Below are 19,809 nucleotides of genomic sequence, written 5' to 3'. Positions count from 1 at the left end.
TGGGTGTAGCAGTACACTGCACCATCACAGCACAGCTCCTCATTACCTGCAGAAGATTACCATTAACCCCCCACACAACTCTCTGTGTACCCTGGGGCTGCAAGCCATGCCATGTGTCTTGTATTTCTGATTGGTTCACTGATCAGCCACTCATATCCTGTAATCTAATGTTGTTTGAAATGCCCTTCCTTTGTTTTATATTTCATTTCATTTCCTCTGTATGTTTGATAGATGATCATCATGACAACTTCACCTCTGGCTCACTACCAAATGAAGTCCCCTTCTGTGTAACAGCTAAAAACATTCCAGCTTTAGTTTCTCCCCATCCTAATGTCCTAGCTCTTATTATCCAAAGAATACCAGTACTCCTCTCCTCTGTGATTTCACCCCATGAAGGCAGTGTTTGTGTTCCCAGCAGGCAGCCTCCCCATTAGCTATGAGGTGAGTGTACTGATGATGGTAGGGTGGTTTGACTTTGTTATGGATTCAGAGACTGCATGCCGGGGGCCCGGAGGTGCTGGAATGGCAATTAGTTATGCAGACAACCTGCTGTAAGCAGATTATCCATTAAACACATAGGCATAGTCCTTGGTGCATGTGACAGTTTATTTTTAAGTGCCATCACTTGGCTGGTGAAGTCCTTGGCAGTGAGTTGTGAATACTCTACCTCCTCTCTAAACTTCTACAATTTACCTGCCTCAACTACCTGTCCCAAACTCATTCTCTACCGCCTCCTTTAGTGAGTGATATAGGCTATGTCAGCCAATAGTAGAGGCCTATTAGTGACCTACAACCAATCACGGCAAAGCAACAATTTCGGTAGCCCTGGCCTAAAATGATATCTGTATAGCAACATGGACAGTTAAAAGTTAATACAGACTTAATACATTTATTTTCTCCTCATAAACAGTTTAAGCCCAGTCTGATCATACCCTGGCCATATCCTGTTCCTGCCTGCTGGTCTATTTATTCCTTCCCTGCAGCCCCACTTAGGCCTCTCATCTTGGGATGTCCTGACGTTACCCTGCCTGCTTCGCTCAGCTGTAATTTCAGTCTGTAACTGCCAAAATAAAGGAAACACCGACATAAAGTCTCTTAATAGGGCATTGGACACTACGAACCACCTGAACAGCTTCAATACACCTTGGCATGGAACTCATTGGAGGGATTCTTCCACGAGAAATTCCAGGATTTGGTGTTTTGTTAATGGTTGTGGAAAATGCTGTCTCAGGCGTCGCTCCAGAATCTCCCATAAGTGTTTAATTGGGTTGACATCTGGTGACTGAGACGGCCATGGCATATAGTTTACATCGTTTTCATGCTCATCCAACCATTCAGTGACCAAACCATTCAGTGAGCACTTGTGCTCTATGGATGGGGGCATTGTAGCCAAAATAATGGCCTACCCAGCATTTTATACATAACCCTAAGCATGATGGGATGTTAATTGCTTAATTAACTCAGGAACCACACCTGTAGTGAAGCACCTGCTTTCAATATACTTTGTATCCCTATTTACTCAAGTGTTTCCATTATTTTGGCAGTTAACTGAATGTGGATGACTTTAACACTGTGGATCAGGATGAGCGGCATTGCTGTAGTGGCAGCCATGCCAAGTGCCAAGTGCCAAGGCATACCTTGCTGCTACATAAAGAGAGGAGGATGGGATGGTGTTGGAGGGTTGCATAGGGCAGTCCCTCTTGGGTTGCAGAGTTGTGTTCTGGAGGCTATATTAAGGATCCTGGGGGATGTCTCTGCCATGCTTCCTCTCCTCTATATGTCTCTGCTCTACCCTAATGTGTCCTATAGGCCACTACTAGTTAGTATACATCCTATAGAAGGCGGTGAGTGACGCCGTGCCTCGCCAAACAGTCCTACTGTTCCCTCTCTCTCTCTGTGGTGCCTCCTGCGCTAACTGAGCCTAACTGCTCTAATTATAATTCAATTCCAGGTCTGGGAGATGGTCATGGGGAGGGTCATTCTGGGCTCCCATCTCTGTTGGTGCAGGGCTGGACTGTCTACGGAAGCTCTGCCTGCTTTTGTCTTTTCCTCTGGCTGGACAGTTTTGTGTCTCTGTGCTCCTGCACACAGCGTGGCCATTCAGCACGCTCACGCATTACATCACCTAGTCAGAGCAGTCAGTCTCTGGCTGTCTATGCTGGTTGTGCTTGCTTACTGGTCACAACCCACTGGGTGAAGATGGAGGCCCAAGGGTGCAAACATGGTGAGTGCCCTCGTCTTCCTTTCTTGTGGTGTTTTACCTCTCTCTCCCTCCTCTCTTTTCTCTCCTCCCTCTTCCAGGATGTCTCCCCTTTCAAATAGGAGGGTTGGTTTCCCCCTCTTTATGGATTACTGGAGGACATTTGATTAGCACGAAGAGAGACATCTTGTGTTGTCATTGTTCAGTCTCTTTAGCACTACCAAACAGTTAGGAGATGAGTTATTTTTGTAATCGATTGTGTGACTTGTCCCTGGCTCTCTGTATCGTATTTGGTCTTGGTTTATCATGAATGCCTGTTGATGTGGTTGCCATTTCTTGTTGTTATTTGATGAGCAACTGTCTGTTGGTAGCATGTCATTCTGCCAGGTCAGATTGTGGAGTAATTGCCAAGGCTCTAGACTGTCCGCAGACCTCCAGCCCGCTAGCCTGGGACTGGGAATGATTCACTTTAATACACTCCACTGCCTGGTTCTCACTGCTCCTGGTGCTGCTGTCTTTATGACTCGGCTATGCCTGTGTAGAAGTGGAAACGGGTAGTAGTGCCTTTCAGGCTTTGTTGTCAGTAGTGTGTGCAGCATGTGATGATTTTTGGCGTCACTGATGTAGGCCTACATGTTGTAAATGTGTTTCTCAGTAGTGTTAGTCACTTCCTCTGTGAGGTCAGAGAGAGAGCTGACATGTTGCTAGTGGGAATGTGGAAGTAGAATGGCCTCTATGACAGCTTCCTTTGCTAGCTGTTAAACTGACACTTTCACATTCAAGTGACATGCTTGGAACATTCTAATCACCACCCTAGGCTGTGCAGGATTACTCCCTGATATAACAGATGAAGAGGAGGAGGAGGAGAGGAATAACAGAAGAGGACTGGCAGACAGACAATAGATGTATATGCAGGAATAGTCTAAAGAAGGGAGAGTGAGACGGCAAGAAAGAATACAACAGAGCTATGCGAGAGTAGATGGAAAGTGAAGAGGAGGAAGGTGGTCGAAGAAGAGCTGAAAGGTTGTGAAAATGATCTGAATTGAACAGTCATTCTTCAGAGAGAGTTTGAGAAAATGATTCTCCATGTCGTCCTCTAACCTGGGGTGATGGTGGGTTTCCTGATCCTTCTAGATGGATTCTAGGCTAAATCAATAACGTCCCACTCCTCATCTTAAGAGAAGCTACATTCCTTTCAAAAATGTGAAAGACCCTCCCATCTACTCATAAACCTGCCAGAGCAGTAGAGGCCGGTTTCATAGGCTCCAGCGTCCAACACTCTCGTCTTGAGGGCGATGATACATCACCTCCTTTATTTAACTCACTACAATAAGTCATGTCTGCTGTTGCACTCGTGAAAAGATACATTTTACTTCCTATATACACCGAGTATACAAAACATTAAGAACACCTTCCTAATGTATTAAGCCCCCCTTTTGCCTCAGAACAGCCTAAATTTGTCGGGGCGTGTACCCTACAAGGTGTCGAAAGCGTCCCACAGGGATGCTGGCCCATGTTGACTGCAATGCTTCCCACACTTGTGTCAAGTTGTCCGGATGTCCTTTGGGTGATGGACCATTCTTGATACACACGGAAAACTGTTGAGCTTGAAAAACCCTGCATCTTTGCAGTTCTTGACTCAAACCGGTTTGCTTGGCATCTACTATCTTATCCCGTTGAAAGGCACTTAAATATTGTGTCTTGCCCATTCACCTTCTGAATGACAGGCATACACAATCCATGTCTCAATTGTCTAAAGGCTTAAAAATCCTTCTGTAACCTGTCTTCTACCCTTGACTCTGATTGAAGTTGATTTAACAAGTGACATCAATAAGGGATCATAGCTTTCACCTGGATTCTCCTGGTCAGCCTGTCATGGAAAGAGCAGGTGTTCTTAATGTTTTGTACACTCGGTGTATAGCTTGTAACTCAAACACACAAATGTACATGCACCCCCTGCCACCGTACCATGCACACATACGTTTTACCGGTGCGTTATGTTACCCTTATAGTAGTGTGTATCATCTTCAAACCAATTTCCATAAAAGTAAGATCCACTGTCACTTTGTGCATCTTGGGTTGAGAAAATGGTGGAGAATCAGTTTGATCCATGCCACTTCTGGACTATAGAACAAATGTCAGATTTTTCCTGATTTGCCTCAGTAAATCATGTGTTCTGCCCTGACATTTAAAGGGTTTTTGTTTGTGGAAACGCATGGTCAAGATGTGGTTGCTCTCTAACAGACTAACACACCTGTCTCTGATCAAGTCACACAGTATGTTGTGTGGGAGGTCTCTTTACTAAACTGACCGTTGATGTTTATATGACCATCACCAGGGTCATTGCAATGTGAAATCCCTCAGATCCCAGGAGATGTGCCATAATGCCTGGATGTGGGCTATTTCTGGTTCTGTGCCTGACCTGGGGGGTATTTCTGTTCCCAGTAAGAGTCTGTAATGTTTGGACAGACGCCGACACACTGTTCTCATACTGTATGTTCAGAGGGGTCCCGAGTAACCTTCCACTGCAGACACACTGTTCTCATACTGTATGTTCAGAGTGGTCCCGAGTAACCTTCCACTGCGGACACACTGTTCTCATACTGTATGTTCAGAGTGGTCCCGAGTAACCTTCCACTGCAGACACACTGTTCTCATACTGTATGTTCAGAGTGGTCCCGAGTAACCTTCCACTGCAGACACACTGTTCTCATACTGTATGTTCAGAGTGGTCCCGAGTAACCTTCCACTGCAGACACACTGTTCTCATACTGTATGTTCAGAGTGGTCCCGAGTAACCTTCCACTGCGGACACACTGCCCTGCAGTCACCACTGCAGCAGAGCAGAGCAGGGGCCCACTGAGGGAATGGAAGACTGCCTCATGTAAATGGCCTGACTCGGCTTAAATACATTTGTTCTGCTTCCGAGGGTTTCACCAGTGTCTGTCTCTGGAAAGGGGCCATTAAGAGAGAGGTAGGGGTGTGTGTGTGTGTGTGTGTGTGTGTGTGTGTGTGTGTGTGTGTGTGTGTGTGTGTGTGTTAGTAAGTGAAAACCAGCTGTAAAATCCAGCCCCAGCACACATTTTATCAGTGGCAGTAATGACTATTTAATGTATTTTTTCATAGTGTCTCTGAATTTCTTCATAGCTAAGTCATAAATGACCCTGTGTATTTTAGATGCAAACTTGTGCATGTGTATATCTCTTGGAATGTGATGAATCTGTAATGAAGCAAAGCAATCCGTCGACCATAGATTTGGCTCATTAGGACCTCCAATAATATATTGAGGGTCATCTGTTGGCTGCCTCTCTGTATGAATTTAACACTGACTCTGCTGCTGGTGAGCCTACTGCAGTGTCCTCCATTTTATATGTCTCGTGAGTGGGTCATTGAATGGTGAGATTATCGATTGCTCTAACTTGGGAAACCAACTCATTTCTTAGAGAGCAATCAATAAAGGTAGATGGATGCATGAGTTCATGCAGCCACTGGTATTGGGCTTAGAATATGGAGTTTACATTTTAGGGGAATGTACTCCAAATAGCATTAAGAAGTGCTAATGTCTTTCTAATGTTTGATTTAGTTTTCCATGTCTGTGGTGAGGACCATGCATCCTTGATTTCCCTCCTTTATTTAAAGTCTCCTCTTATCTGAACTCTGATCTTTCCTCTGCAGATGACTCAGGGGACGAGGAGCCCACGACCCAGTCAGACCGCAGTGAGGGGATCCAGGGCACTCTGAAGACCCTGATCAGCAAGCTTGATGACCTCAGCACATGTAACGACCTAATCGCCAAGCATGGGGCGGCCCTGCAGCGCTCTCTGAGTGAACTCGAGGCGCTGAGAGTCCCCGTGGAGGGAGGAGAGAAGATCAAGGGCGTCAACGAGCGAGCCACCCTCTTCCGCATCACCTCGAATGCTATGATCAATGTGAGTAGTGAGACTTAAGGCTTCTACACATCGATCCAAATAAAGCTAGCTAACTACGGATGATACGTTAGGTTGTTTTTTTTCCCCAACTCAGGTCCCTATTGAAATATAGAAGTTGGTCTATGTCCAGCGGCGATCTACTGAGACTACACACCGGGCAGATTCTTTCCACAACCGTCCATAGGCAGTTGGGTTGGCTGTATGTTAGATATACAGTGGGTTCGGAAAGTATTCAGACCCCTTGAAGTTTTCTAAATGTTGTTACGTTACAGCCATATTCTAAAAGTGATTAAATTAAGATTTTTCTCATCAATCTACACACTATCCTTTAATGACAAAACGAAAACAGGATTAAAAAAAAATCTCCAAATTTATAAAAAATAAAAAACAGATACTTTATTTACATAGGTATTCGGGCCCTTTTCTATGAGACTCAAAATTAAGCTCAGGTGCCTCCTGTTTCCATTGATCATTCTTGAGCTGTTTCTACAACTTGATTGGAGTTCACCTGTGGTAAATTCAATTGATTGGACTTGATTTGGAAAGGCACATACCTGTAGATATAAGGTCCCACAGTTGACAGAGCAAAAACCAAGCCATGAGGTCGAAGGAATTGTCCGTAGAGCTCCGAGAGAGGTTTGTGTCGACACAGATCTGGGGAAGGGTACCAAAACATTTCTGCAGCATTGAAGGTCCCCAAGAACACAGTGGCCTCCATCATTCTTAAATGGGAGAAGTTTGGAACCACCAAGACTCTTACTAGAGCTGGCCGCCTGGCCAAACTGAGCAATCGGGGGAGAAGGGCCTTGGTCAGGGAGGTGACCAAGAACCCGATGGTCACTCTGACAGAGCTCCAGAGTTCCTCTGTGGAGATGGGAGAACCTTCCAGAAGGACAACGATCACTACAGCATTCCACCAATCAGGCCTTTATGGTAGAGTGGCCAGACGGAAGCCACTCCTCAGTAAAACGCATATGACAGCCAGCTTGGAATTTGCCAAGAGGCACCTAAAGGACTCAGACCATGAGAAACAAGATTCTCTGATCTGATGAAACCAGGGTTAAACTCTTTGGCCTGAATGCCAAGTGTCACGTCTGGAGGAAACCTGGCATCATCCCTACGGTGAAGCATGGTGGTGGCAGTATCATGCTGTGGGGATGTTTTTCAGCGGCAGGGACTGGGAGACTAGTCAGGATCAAGGGAAAGATGAACAGAGCAAAGTACGGAGAGATCCTTGATAAACACCTGTTCCAGAGCGCTCAGGACCTCAGACTGGGGTGAAGGTTCACCTTCCAACAGGACAACGACCCTAAGCACACAGCCAAGACAACTCAGTAGTGGCTTTGGAACAAGTCTCTGAATGTCCTTGAGTGGTCCAGTCAGAGCCCGGACTTGAACCTGATCGAACATCTCTAGAGAGACCTGAAAATAGCTGTGCAGCGACACTCCCCATCCAACTTGACAGCGCTTGAGAGGATCTGGAGAGAAGAATTTTAGAAACTCCCCAAATGCAGGTGTGCCAAGCTTGTAGCATCATACCTAGAAGATTTGAGGCTGTAATCGAGGCCAAAGGTGCTTCAACAAAGTTCTGAGTAAAGGGTCTGAATACTTATGTAAATGTCATATTACAGTTTTTTCTTTTTTATTTAATTTGACAAAAAATGTAAAGCTGTTTTTGCTTTGTCATTATGGGGTATTGTGTGTAGATTGAAGAAGGGGGGGGAACACTTTAATCCATTTAATCCAGTCTGAATACTTTCTGAATGCACTATGTGCAGAAGCCTTTTACATGGCATAGGGTACTGTGTAGAGTGACCATCATTCTCAGTGCTATGGCATGATACAGTAGATGTGACAGGAATGACACAGGTCAGCGGATTTTGATTGGATTTTGATTTGCGTAATTACTGTAGTGATGTGCTTTAGATTCTCAAATGCTCTTGCAAATGTGACGACAAAGGGAAGCTCTTCTTAGGCGTTACCTCTTTCTAGCAGTGACGTATCATGCCACCCATCCAGTTACAGTATGTTAGATATGTGCGGTGGGGTTGTTAGCATCGGAACTACAGTAGCTCATGGTTACCATGGCTCATGGTTAGTCATGGTTACCATGACCACAGAGAGTCATTTCCATAGGCCATGTGGTATTATAGTGGACTAGAGGGCAGAGGAAAGGAGTGGTCAGTGCTGAAGGAGTGATACCGGATCTGGGCTGGGGGGGGGACAGGAATAGTCTTGCCCCCTCCCCAAACCTCCCTAGACCCTCCCAGCCCAGGGATGTGAGCCCAGAGGCGAATGCCAGAGCCCCCTCTACCTCCACAAAACAAGACATGCTCTTACAGGGGCCAGACGCTACACAGACAATCAGACAAGGTTTGTGTGTCTCTCTTCTACTATGCTGCTTGGCTTTGATGTGTTCATGTTTTTTGTTGTTGTATGTTTGACAATAGATAGCTTTGTTTTGTCTGGGACAGAGACTGTTATTTCTGTGGTAATGTGTTTCTGACACATGGAGAATGTTCCCATAACATGGGTCACAAGCAGGTGGGATAGTGTACCCAGGGCACATGATCTTTTTAAACATGGCCTGAACTGATACTGTGAGGAAATGATGGGCTGTGTTTGCTCAGCTGAAGCTTTGTAAAAAGTTCAGCCCCATTTAGAGAGTTCTATGTCTGTGTGGAGAAGTCTACACTTTTATCATAGATTTAGCTGTCTTCTCTCTAAAGGCCTTTTGTTTCTGCATGCAGTTAATTTCTGTGTTGATTAATTGGAGTGGGAACTGAAAGTTACTGGACAGGCAATAAAACATACCCTGTTGGATTTACTATCTCATTAAACCACTGCTAGAGCTGGTTAAACTGGAGGCGCTGATGAGGGAGGCTGATGAGGGAGGCTGATGAGGGAGGCTGATGAGGGAGGCTGATGAGGGAGGCTGATGAGGGAGGCTGATGAGGGAGGCGGATGAGGGAGGCGGATGAGGGAGGCGGATGAGGGATGAGGGAGGCGGATAAGGGAGGCGGATGAGGGAGGGGGTGGAAAAGTGCTACTTCTGAAATTTCCCTGTAGTAGTTTTTTGAATGGTTTTGTGCAAGCAGAGGAAAGGGGGAGTAGATAAGTAGGCTATGTGCTGATAGCTACAGTAGGTTTGTGATGTATTTGATATGTCACCACAACCACTGCTCTTGATCTCATTTTACACCAACTGGTGGTAGGAGGGGGGCGGGGATCTGACCCTGATTGGAGGGATGGGGATCTGACCCTGATTGGAGGGATGGGGATCTGACCCTGATTGGAGGGATGGGGATCTGACCCTGATTGGAGGGATGGGGATCTGACCCTGATTGGAGGGATGGGGATCTGACCCTGATTGGAGGGATGGGGATCTGACCCTGACTGGAGGGATGCGGATCTGACCCTGACTGGAGGGATGGGGATCTGACCCTGACTGGAGGGATGCGGATCTGACCCTGACTGGAGGGATGCGGATCTGACCCTGACTGGAGGGATGCGGATCTGACCCTGACTGGAGGGATGCGGATCTGACCCTGACTGGAGGGATGGGGATCTGACCCTGACTGGAGGGATGCGGATCTGACCCTGACTGGAGGGATGCGGATCTGACCCTGACTGGAGGGATGCGGATCTCACCCTGACTGGAGGGATGCGGATCTGACCCTGATTGGAGTGGGTAGCCCCTTTCCATTTAATGGACTCAAGCCATATGAAACCTTGACGTAAATGTCACACTTGCCAAACCATGCACACACTGTAAACTGAACCAGAACATTTATTTCAACTCCAACAGCTGTTAAATCTGCTTGATTTGCATGTTGAATCATTGTGATATCCATTATGTGACATCCATTATGTGACATCCATTATGTGACATCCATTATGTGATATCCATTATGTGATATCCATTATGTGACATCCATTATGTGACATCCATTATGTGATATCCATTATGTGACATCCATTATGTGACATCCATTATGTGACATCCATTATGTGATATCCATTATGTGATATCCATTATGTGATATCCATTATGTGATATCCACTGAGTTCAGACATGATGATATTTCCCCCACCGGAAGTCACGAGCAGCAGTCTGAGTTGAAAGGATGGATTCAGCAGAAAAAAAGTGGAACCAAAGTTGGATTTAAGTTGATATTTAATTGTATATGTGCCTGAGGAGCAGAAGGAAGTGAGTAGCTCTGTCACATGATGCACTTTCAGTGTGAGAAGTCAAACCTCTGCAATCGGAGCACTTACTATTTGACTTCTGAAGGTAAGAGGATATATATATTATCTGTGAGTAAGGCTGTGATTTAGCTACAATAACACTGCTGTTCATTTGATTTGGTGTGAAATGACTGAAACACTTTGGGATGTTAGTTTAGACTTTTGGTCTTGGTTTCAGGTCATCAGTAATTGTCAGTTTGGCTAGCGTGCAGCTCTCTGATTTATTAATGTGATGGCCTGTACTGTGAGAAGACTAAAATTATAACATGTCAATTGGTTAAACTATGCTGCTGCAGGATTATTCTCCTGCTGTGAGAAACGGGTCAAATTAAGATCCTACTCTACATGGTTAGTGCGTGTTTCAACAAAGATCTTCAATATTAAAATATCCAATTATTTTGAGCTGCTGGCTTAGTGTGGGGGATATATAGGACCCTGCCATGTCCCTGTTCTGTCTGTCTGAGGGCGATATGTCCTATCTGAGAGGACACAGATTATCTGTGCTCCGTGACACACATGGCCCTCAGCGACACACCACAGCCAGAGCCGTGGCCAAGTGGTTTCAGCTATCCTGTCGCACCCGGACCAAATCGGTTTTTAATGGCTGGATGTTGAACAGGATGCTGCACTGACTGCATAACAATGTGCTCACAGGATCAGAGCACTCCGTGGTTGGGTAGATCTCCAGACTAGGAAGTCCATGGATGGATATAGACAGGTTTGTCATGTTATACTGTTTAGGCTAGTTGTTTGACCATTCACTCTGATACTTAATTGGGGAAGCAGTGGTAGCCTGCAGGACTGATGTTTTTGCTGATGTGTGTTTCTGCCCCACAGTCTGCTTATCACAATGTGTGTTCCATTTCCTGTGGTTTCAGGTCAATGACCTCCCAACACATTCCATGGTCTGACACACGATGTAGAGGGAGGCGAACGCTGACAGACTACTTGTGTGTTTGATCTAGAGTAACCTCTCCGTTTTGCCAAGAATGCAGTCGTAACTCAGAATGCCTTTTTTGACTTAATATGCACACAGCATGAGAGAGGCATGTAACTGACAATTAACCTGTAAGTCTGTCATAGTTTTTTTGGTTTGTATTGTTTACGTGTTCGCTATGCGGGGAAAATGATAAGACAAGCGGAACTACGTGGCTAAGAACTGTTGTAACGGGGATTATTATCGTAGCAACACACCTTTGGAGTGAAGGCAATCCCGCGCTGTGTTAGCTAAGTTTTCATGTCTTCGGGTGTAGTTCGTAAAGGTTGAAGTGTGTATGTTAGGATGGTAACATTATAATATTTAAGGATGAAGTGTGAATTCATGCCAGGAATAATAAGTGTGGAGTTTTTGGTTTCCTCCCTTTTGTAATAAGCAGCCAATGAGGTATTTTTCCTTTATTCATGTGTTTAATCTGATACTGTTATAGCTCCGGCTAAACTGTTTATGTATGTAAGCACTTCAGAGTTATACCAAGCTAATAAGTCACTCGTAAGACAAGAAGGTTGTAAGAGTGTGCTGAACTGTATTTTCATTGACTTTATAATTCTCACGGAAGGTGAGAATTCTGACTAAAACTACAGAATAAAGCCGCCAGTTAAAATCAAGGAACGGTTGGGCTCGTTACTGGAGGGAGCTACAAGGCATGCCAATATATCTAATGGTCAAGATGTTGATAATGGTGCTAATCAACAGTGGTCTAAATATTTACGGTAACCTTGATTAGAATGATAACACAACGATCAACTTGGTTGGGAAACTGATTTCCTTCAACCAATCAAGAAAGGCCTAGGAGGCCTTTAACATCTAGAAATTCACAAGGACTACACTAAGAAATATCCCTGTGCATATTGACATGTCTCTCGTCCTTCTTATCATGTCTGACGTCATGCGTTTGTATGTTGTGTTTTGTAATTATAGGCGTGCCGCGACTTCCTGGACCTAGCGGAGACCCACAGCAGGAGATGGCAGCGGGCGCTGCAGTATGAGAGAGAGCAGCGTATCCACCTGGAGGAGACCATAGAGCAGCTAGCCAAGCAACACAACAGTCTGGAGAGAGCCTGGAGAGAGGCCCCCACACTCTCCGTCAACACACCCAGCTCCCCCACCACCAAGAAGGGTAAGGCCTCTTAGCCAGGCCTCCTAGTCCATGGTCCTTAGGGCTTTAGACTAACAGGCCTCTGTGAATTTGTGGAAATAGGACATGCAAGCTATGTCAGATGGTTTTGAATTAGATTGTCTATGTAATTAAGGATTAGACTGGAATAGACTAGAAGATACATTTCTTATGAGTAGTGAAGTAGCATGTTACTAATAGTATTGAACTGGGCGTAATCACCTCTCCATCGTGAGCCATTCTAGTGTATCAGAGTAGCTGTGTATCACACACAAATGGATGGATATAGAAGTATTATTTGTCCGTCTGAAGTTGTGTTGGAGTTTTCCCTCCCATCTCGTCAGGAATTGAGTTCAGTACTTCGTTAGCCTGCAGGGACATTACCTATTAAAGCCAATTATCCATAATTAATCTCCTTGGTTTGTTGATTAGCTACTGTAACCTACTGTACCTTCCCCTCCACAAATCATGTGATTACTCCCGCACCAGTATAGAGCAGGGTGTGTGTTACACACAATACCTTACTGTGTGTGTGTGTGTGTTTGTGCATGCTTGTTTGTGTGTTCTCTCCCTCAGGAGGGAGTGAGAGGCCTCAGAAAGGGGAGGCGAGTGATGAAGATGAGGATACGGAATACTTTGACGCCATGGAGGACTCCCCTGCCTTTATCACAGTAACCGCCACTGAGAACACCCAGCACAGGTCAGTCAGTCTCACCCGTGGCCTGTACGGTAACGTCCCTGCTTGGCCACCCTCTGCTCTTCACATCCAACTAAATGGATCATGGATGTTTAGTTTGGCATTCGTTTTGTCTTTTGACTGATTCAGTGTGAATAGACTGTGATAAATACAAAGATGTGATGACTTGATTGTGCCGTGTTGATGGGTTCTGTAGTGTTTGCACCAGAGCATCTGTCGAGCCCAGAGCCATATAGTACACCTCATATTGCCTGTGTAAGACTCATTCCCTCCATCAGCGGCGCAATAAACCACCAGCTCTAAAACGTAATAACATTCTCCCCTCTGTGCTCATAATCTCTCTCTCACACTCACTCACTCACTCACACACATGCACGTAAACAGCACACACACAAAAACACACACAAAAACACACTTACTTGCTTGTACGGTGGCAGTGTTGTCTGTCTGCGACTGCGAGCTTCCTCGGTCTGTTTTTAATGAGTGTCTATCTGTCCTGTAATGGCTCTGGCACCATTAACAGCTCAAGATGTTGTCCTCTCTATGATAAAAGATAGCTCCTGCCTCTTACTGAACCTCTACCAGGGAATTAACCAGCCACTTCTGTTTTCTTCATTCTTTCACCTCCAAAATATGTGGCTCAGTTTTAGAACTTTGTTGTTGCATTTGAATTAGTTAATTTTTTTGCTGACGTGTTTCTGCGTTATTTTACTTCAACACCTTCTGTCTCGCAGGACTCTTTCCCTGTGAAGAAAATAGTGTTTCCATTTCCCAGATACATACTCTGCTCCTCTCCAGCTCAGACACATCTATCCACCGCTAACAGAACAGCTCAGAGACCGATCACTGCTGACTAGACGTCCGTCTGTGTCTGTGCCTGTCTTCTTCCGTCTGTTTTGGTTATTTTACGTGTCTTCAGTGTGTGGGTGTGTGTTGTTGTTAAGATGATGTTCCTCTTCCAGGTGTTCTCAGAGTAACCTGTGTGGAGTGAGTGGAGGCCATACCAATGATTGGAACCAGGACAATGTGAGTGTGTCTCCTACAAACAGCTCTCAGTAATAATCCACATGCCTGTCGACACACTAGGCTTTTCCACCACCTCACTGTAGTTTCACCCTCGTCGCTTTTTGTGAAGCTCTTTGTGTTATTTTTAGCCTGTTTCCAGCTGCTGTTTTCTAAGATCCTGTTAAGGAAATTTGCATATCACAAACTATAGCTTGGGCATGTGTTTTTGCACATGCACACACACACACACACACACACACACACACACACACACACACACTTGCATGCTTTTACCACACAAATGAACACACACACTCACAGGTTCTCTGTGTGTGTACTTGCTGTGGCCTGTTCCCTCTGCAGTGCTGGAGATGCACAGCTGCTCTCTCTTTCTCTCCGTCATTTCTCTGGATCTTAATTACCAGTTAGACATCTGCTCTCCCGGTTCCCCCTCTCTCATTCTCCTCTCTTATTCCCTCTCTTTTCTCTCTGTGTCACTCTACAAATGGTGAGTCACTGTGTCCCTGACCAGCTGTCCATAGTTAAGTTAGAGTTCTCTTCACAGCGTTCTATGATGTTAACAAATCTAAAGGTAGATGTATGTCTCAGTCACTCCTTCCCCGTCTCTCCCTCTGTCTCTCCCTCTGTCTCTCCCTCTGTCTCTCCCTCTGTCTCTCCCTCTGTCTCTCCCTCTGTCTCCCCCTCCCCCTGTCTCCCCCTGCCCCTGTCTCCCCCTGCCCCTGTCTCCCCCTCCCCCTGTCTCTCCCTCCCCCTGTCTCCCCCTCCCCCTGTCTCTCCCTCCCCCTGTCTCTCCCCATGTCTCTCCCCATGTCTCTCTCCCTGTCTCTCCCGCTCTCTCCTTCCCTGTCTCTCTCTCTCTCTCTCTCTCTCTCTCTCTCTCTCTCTCTCTCCCCCTCTCTCTCTCTCTCTCTCTCTCTCTCTCTCCCCCTCCCCGTCTTTCCCTTTCTCTCTCTATCACTCCTTCCCCATCTGTCTCTCTGTCTCTCCCTCTCTCTCTCCCTCTCTCTCACTCCATACCCATCTCTCTCTCTCTCTCCCTCTCCCTGTCTCTCCCGCTCTCTCCCTCCGTCTCTCCCTTCCTCTCTCCCTTTCTCTCACTCCTTCCCCATCTCTCTCTCACTCACTCTCTCTCTCACTCTCTCTCACTCTCTCTCACTCTCTCTCTGTCTCTATCGCTCTCTCCCTCAGGTGTCTCCTAGCTGTAAGGATTCCGGGAAGGAGCTGCAGCCCCTCAGAAAGAGGCGGAGCCGCATCCCAGACAAGCCCAACTACTCCCTCAACCTGTGGAGCATCATGAAGAACTGCATCGGCAAAGAGCTCTCCAAGATCCCCATGCCTGTGAGTGTGTGTGTGGCGTGCTTGTGTCCATGTAGCAGAATGAGCATGGGTGTGAGTGTTTGAGAGGTGGAGAGAGCGGCATCCCAATAGTGGGCCATTTGGGACTTGCCTCAAATGTGCAAGTCAATGACAACTCTTGTAACCATAGAAATCTGTCTGTCTCTCTGTCTTGTCTGTCCCTCCCCTGCAGGTGAACTTCAACGAGCCTCTGTCCATGCTGCAGCGGCTGACAGAGGACCTGGAGTACCATGAGCTGCTGGACAAGGCGGCGTGCTGCGAGAGCTCCCTGGAGCAGCTGTGTCTGGTGGCAGCCTTCTCTGTGTCCTCCTACTCCACCACCGTCCACCGCACGGCCAAGCCCTTCAACCCCCTGCTGGGGGAGACCTACGAGCTGGACCGGCTGGACGACTTGGGCTACCGCTCGCTGTGTGAGCAGGTACACACAGAGACAGAGATACAGTACAATATGACGCTGAGACAAACGCACACAAAAACACCAAAAAATACTCCATGTATTTGCAGACGGCACTGCCATTTAGTACCTCTGCTGTAGATACAAGCCATTATACACAACAGTTCCAATCATTGACATACTAGAAGCCAGAGCAGTGATCTTCCTTTGAATATGTAAATAAGCTTTTCCCCTAACCCCCACTCTGTAGGTGAGCCATCACCCCCCAGCAGCAGCTCACCATGTGATTTCTCAGCGAGGCTGGACCCTCTGGCAGCAAATCACCATATCCAGCAAGTTCCGTGGCAAATACCTCTCCATAATGCCTCTGGGTGCGTTTGCTGAATACATATTCACCATGTACTGATCGCTGTCAACACAATATGAAAATAAATGTCTCATGATGGTGTATATATGTATATTGAGTTGAAGTCAGAAGTTTACTGACACTTAGGTTGGAGTCATTAAAACTCGTTTTTCAACCACTCCACAAATTTCTTGTTAAACTATAGTTTTGGCAAGTCGGTTAGGACATCTACTTTGTGCACAAGTAATTTTTCCAACAATTGTTTACAGACAGATTATTTCACTTATAATTCACTATCACAATTCCAGTGTGTCAGAAGTTTACATACAGTAAGTTGACTGTGCCTTTAAACAGCTTGGAAAATTCCAGAAAATGATATTATGGCTTTAGAAGCTTCTGATAGGCTAATTTACATAATTTGAGTCAATTGGAGGTGTACATGTGGATGTATTTCCAGGCCTACCTTCAAACTCAGTGCCTCTTAGCTTGACATCATGGGAAAAAAAGAAATCAGCCAAGACCTCAGAAAACAAATTGTAGACCTTCACAAGTCTGGTTCATCCTTGGAAACAATTTCCAAATGCCTGAAGGTACCACATTCACCTGTACAAACAATAGTACGCAAGTATAAACACCATGGGACAACGCAGCCCTCATACCGCTCAGGAAGGAGACGCGTTCAGTCTCCTAGAGATGAACTTACTTTGGTGCAAAAAGTGCAAATATTTCCCCCAAAACTGCCGGTGAATCAGCACAACAATTTACAAAAATACTCATTATAAACGTTGATAAAATATTAAACTGTTATTCAAAGAATTATAGATTAACATCTCCTGAATGCAACCGCATTGACAGATTTCAAAATAACTTTACTGGGAAAGTACACTTTGCAATAATCTGAGTACTGCGCTCAGAAAAATACATCAGGCAATTACAGATACCTGCCATTTTGGAGTCATCTAAATGCATAAATAGCATTAGAAATACTCACTTACCTTTAATAATCTTCATCAGAAGGCACTTCCAGGAATCCCAGGTCCACAATAAATGTTGTTTTGTTCGATAAAGTTCATAATTTATGACCAAATAACTCCATGTTGTTTGCGCGTTCAGTAAGCTACTCAAAATGTAGGACGCGCGAGGAAAATGTCACGACGAAAAGTCCATAAAGTTATATTTACGTTCATTCAAACATGTCAAATGTTGTATAGCATCAATCTTTAGGGCCATTTTAACTTCAAACTTCAATAATATTCCAACCGGATGTTTGCAATGACTTGAAAAATGTTTTGGAACACAGGTCCCTTCTCACGTGAATGCGCGCAATGAACTGATGTGATTTTCTGAGTCACCTACTTCTCAGCCTAACCCTAACTCACTGTGTGTTAGAAAGGCAAGGACTTGAAAAAACTACAGGTACAAGATTTTCATTTCCTGGTTGTATTTTTCTCAGGTTTTTGCCTGCCATATGAGTTCTGTTATACTCACAGACATCATGCAAACAGTTTTGGAAACTTTAGAGTGTTTTCTATCCAAATCTACTAATAATTTGCAAATATTCAACTCTGGGCCCAAGTATTAGGCCGTTTACTCTGGGCACGCTTTTCATCCAAAAGTGAAAATACTGCCCCCTAGCCCAAACAGGTTAAACAATTTAAAGGCAATGCTACCAAATACTAATTGAGTGTATGTGGATATATAGGGGGATGTGTTCTACTGGGATGGGCTGGGGTCTCTAAGACCCTGATAAATTACAGATGAATAGATCCCACAGATTTGATTGATAGAGTTCCCATAACATGAAGCCATGAGATTCATTTGAACTGTGAAGAATATAATATTGTATGTTTGTGAGCCTAGTGAGATGTAGGTAAGTAATATGTGACAACAGAGTATAAGGCCTAGATCCAATCAGATCAAGCGTTAACTGACGATAGCCCACACTTTCATAGTGGATGTTCTGGCATTGTTGAAGGAGCTGTCAAATCGGTGAGCAGCTGCTCTTGCAATAATTGTCACGAAGTCACACCCGCCCCACTCGCGTTAGAAATAATAGGCTATATAGAAATAATTATTCTCAAATGTAAAAATCATGAAACTAAATAATGAGGGTTTCTATCATCCTAGTGGAGGTGTAGATTACATCTCACATTCCACTGTTCTGATTTGTAAACAAGGCTGCATGGGGTTTCTGATAATACCACTCCTTGCAACCAATGGCGACCGCTATGCAGATGTTGGCCAAAGCGGATCTGATTGATTAAAGCCCTAAGTGTGTGAGTGCAGTGAGAGTCCCAGCCTCTTCCTCTCAGCTACTCCCCTGCATTACCAGGCCAAGTCCCTGCAGGTAGGACTGACCTTGTTTACAAAGGACCCAAAATAAGAACCACAGAATATCAACCACAACACATGTTGCCTTGTTACACTGTAATAATACCATGGTACTAACACTGAGAGAGAACGCAAAGATATTGATTTAATTTTTGTTGTCACTCTTTCTGTGACTGCATTTCATCCCCACCACTCAATCTCTCAGTTATATCTCAATGTTCCCTCCTTTTTTCTCCCTTCCCCCTCTTCCCAGGTGCCATTCACCTGCAGTTCCACTCCAGTGAGAACCACTATGTGTGGAGGAAGGTAATCTCCACCGTGCACAACATCATCGTGGGCAAGCTGTGGATTGACCAGGTGTGTCTACTAACTACTTCATGGGATCTACTTAGTCCCTCAGTGTGTTAGAGGTGTCCGTCTCTTTATCTGTGTAATGTAATCCAGGCTACTGGAATGTTGTGTAGAGGCAGAGTTCAATCAGAACAGAACAGCACATGAATAAGCCTGCATGTGGTCTCTAGAGGTTTCTTCCCCTTTCATCTCTCTGAGATGACCCAATTACAGTCTGTAACTGTCTGTCTGTCTGTCTGTCTGTCTGTCTGTCTGTCTGTCTGTCTGTCTGTCTGTCTGTCTGTCTGTCTTCTGTCTGTCTGTCTGTCTGTCTGTCTGTCTGTCTGTCTGTCTGTCTGTCTGTCTGTCTGTCTGTCTGTCTGTCTGTCTGTCTGTCTGTCTGTCGGTCTGTCTGTCTGTCTGTCTGTCTGTCTGTCTGTCTGTCTGTCTGTCTGTCTGTCTGTCTGTCTGTCTGTCTGTCTGTCTGTCTGTCTGTCTGTCTGTCTGTCTGTCTGTCTGTCTGTCTGTCTGTCTGTCTGTCTGTCTGTCTGTCTGTCTGTCTGTCTGTCTGTCTGTCTGTCGAACTACTCTGTACTCTATACCAGAGTTTCCCAAACTCTGTCCTGGGCCCCTGCTGGATGCACGTTTTGGTGTTTGCCATAGCACTACACAGCTGATTCAAATCATCCAGGCTTGTTGATGAGTTATTTGAATCAGCTGTATAGTGCTAGGGCAAAAACCCATACCAGTCCCTCACTGGAGGAGGAGGGGGAGGGCGACGGGGGCCAGGGAATAAACTCTATCATATGGTAGAATATGGCACACTCACAAACAGCTC

General features: G+C 45.4%; 1 protein-coding gene across 4 annotated transcripts in view; it reads left to right on the top strand.

Moving 5' to 3' along the window:
* The window catches only part of LOC115200191 (oxysterol-binding protein 2), an 82,453-nt gene that overhangs the window by 52,671 nt on the left and 9,973 nt on the right, over window positions 1–19,809 (top strand). For all 4 annotated transcript variants that reach the window (XM_029763033.1, XM_029763032.1, XM_029763035.1 and 1 more), the window contains 8 exons: window positions 5,876–6,129; window positions 12,296–12,494; window positions 13,068–13,191; window positions 14,151–14,214; window positions 15,403–15,552; window positions 15,743–15,988; window positions 16,215–16,335; window positions 18,895–18,998. In XM_029763033.1, the coding sequence (XP_029618893.1) occupies window positions 5,876–6,129; window positions 12,296–12,494; window positions 13,068–13,191; window positions 14,151–14,214; window positions 15,403–15,552; window positions 15,743–15,988; window positions 16,215–16,335; window positions 18,895–18,998 (1,262 nt within the window). The remainder of the gene's footprint in view (window positions 1–5,875; window positions 6,130–12,295; window positions 12,495–13,067; window positions 13,192–14,150; window positions 14,215–15,402; window positions 15,553–15,742; window positions 15,989–16,214; window positions 16,336–18,894; window positions 18,999–19,809) is intronic.

The sequence above is a fragment of the Salmo trutta genome, chromosome 9, assembly GCF_901001165.1.
Source record: "Salmo trutta chromosome 9, fSalTru1.1, whole genome shotgun sequence".
In the NCBI taxonomy this organism is placed as follows: Eukaryota; Metazoa; Chordata; class Actinopteri; order Salmoniformes; family Salmonidae; genus Salmo; species Salmo trutta.
This window is presented reverse-complemented; position numbering and strand designations above follow the sequence as displayed.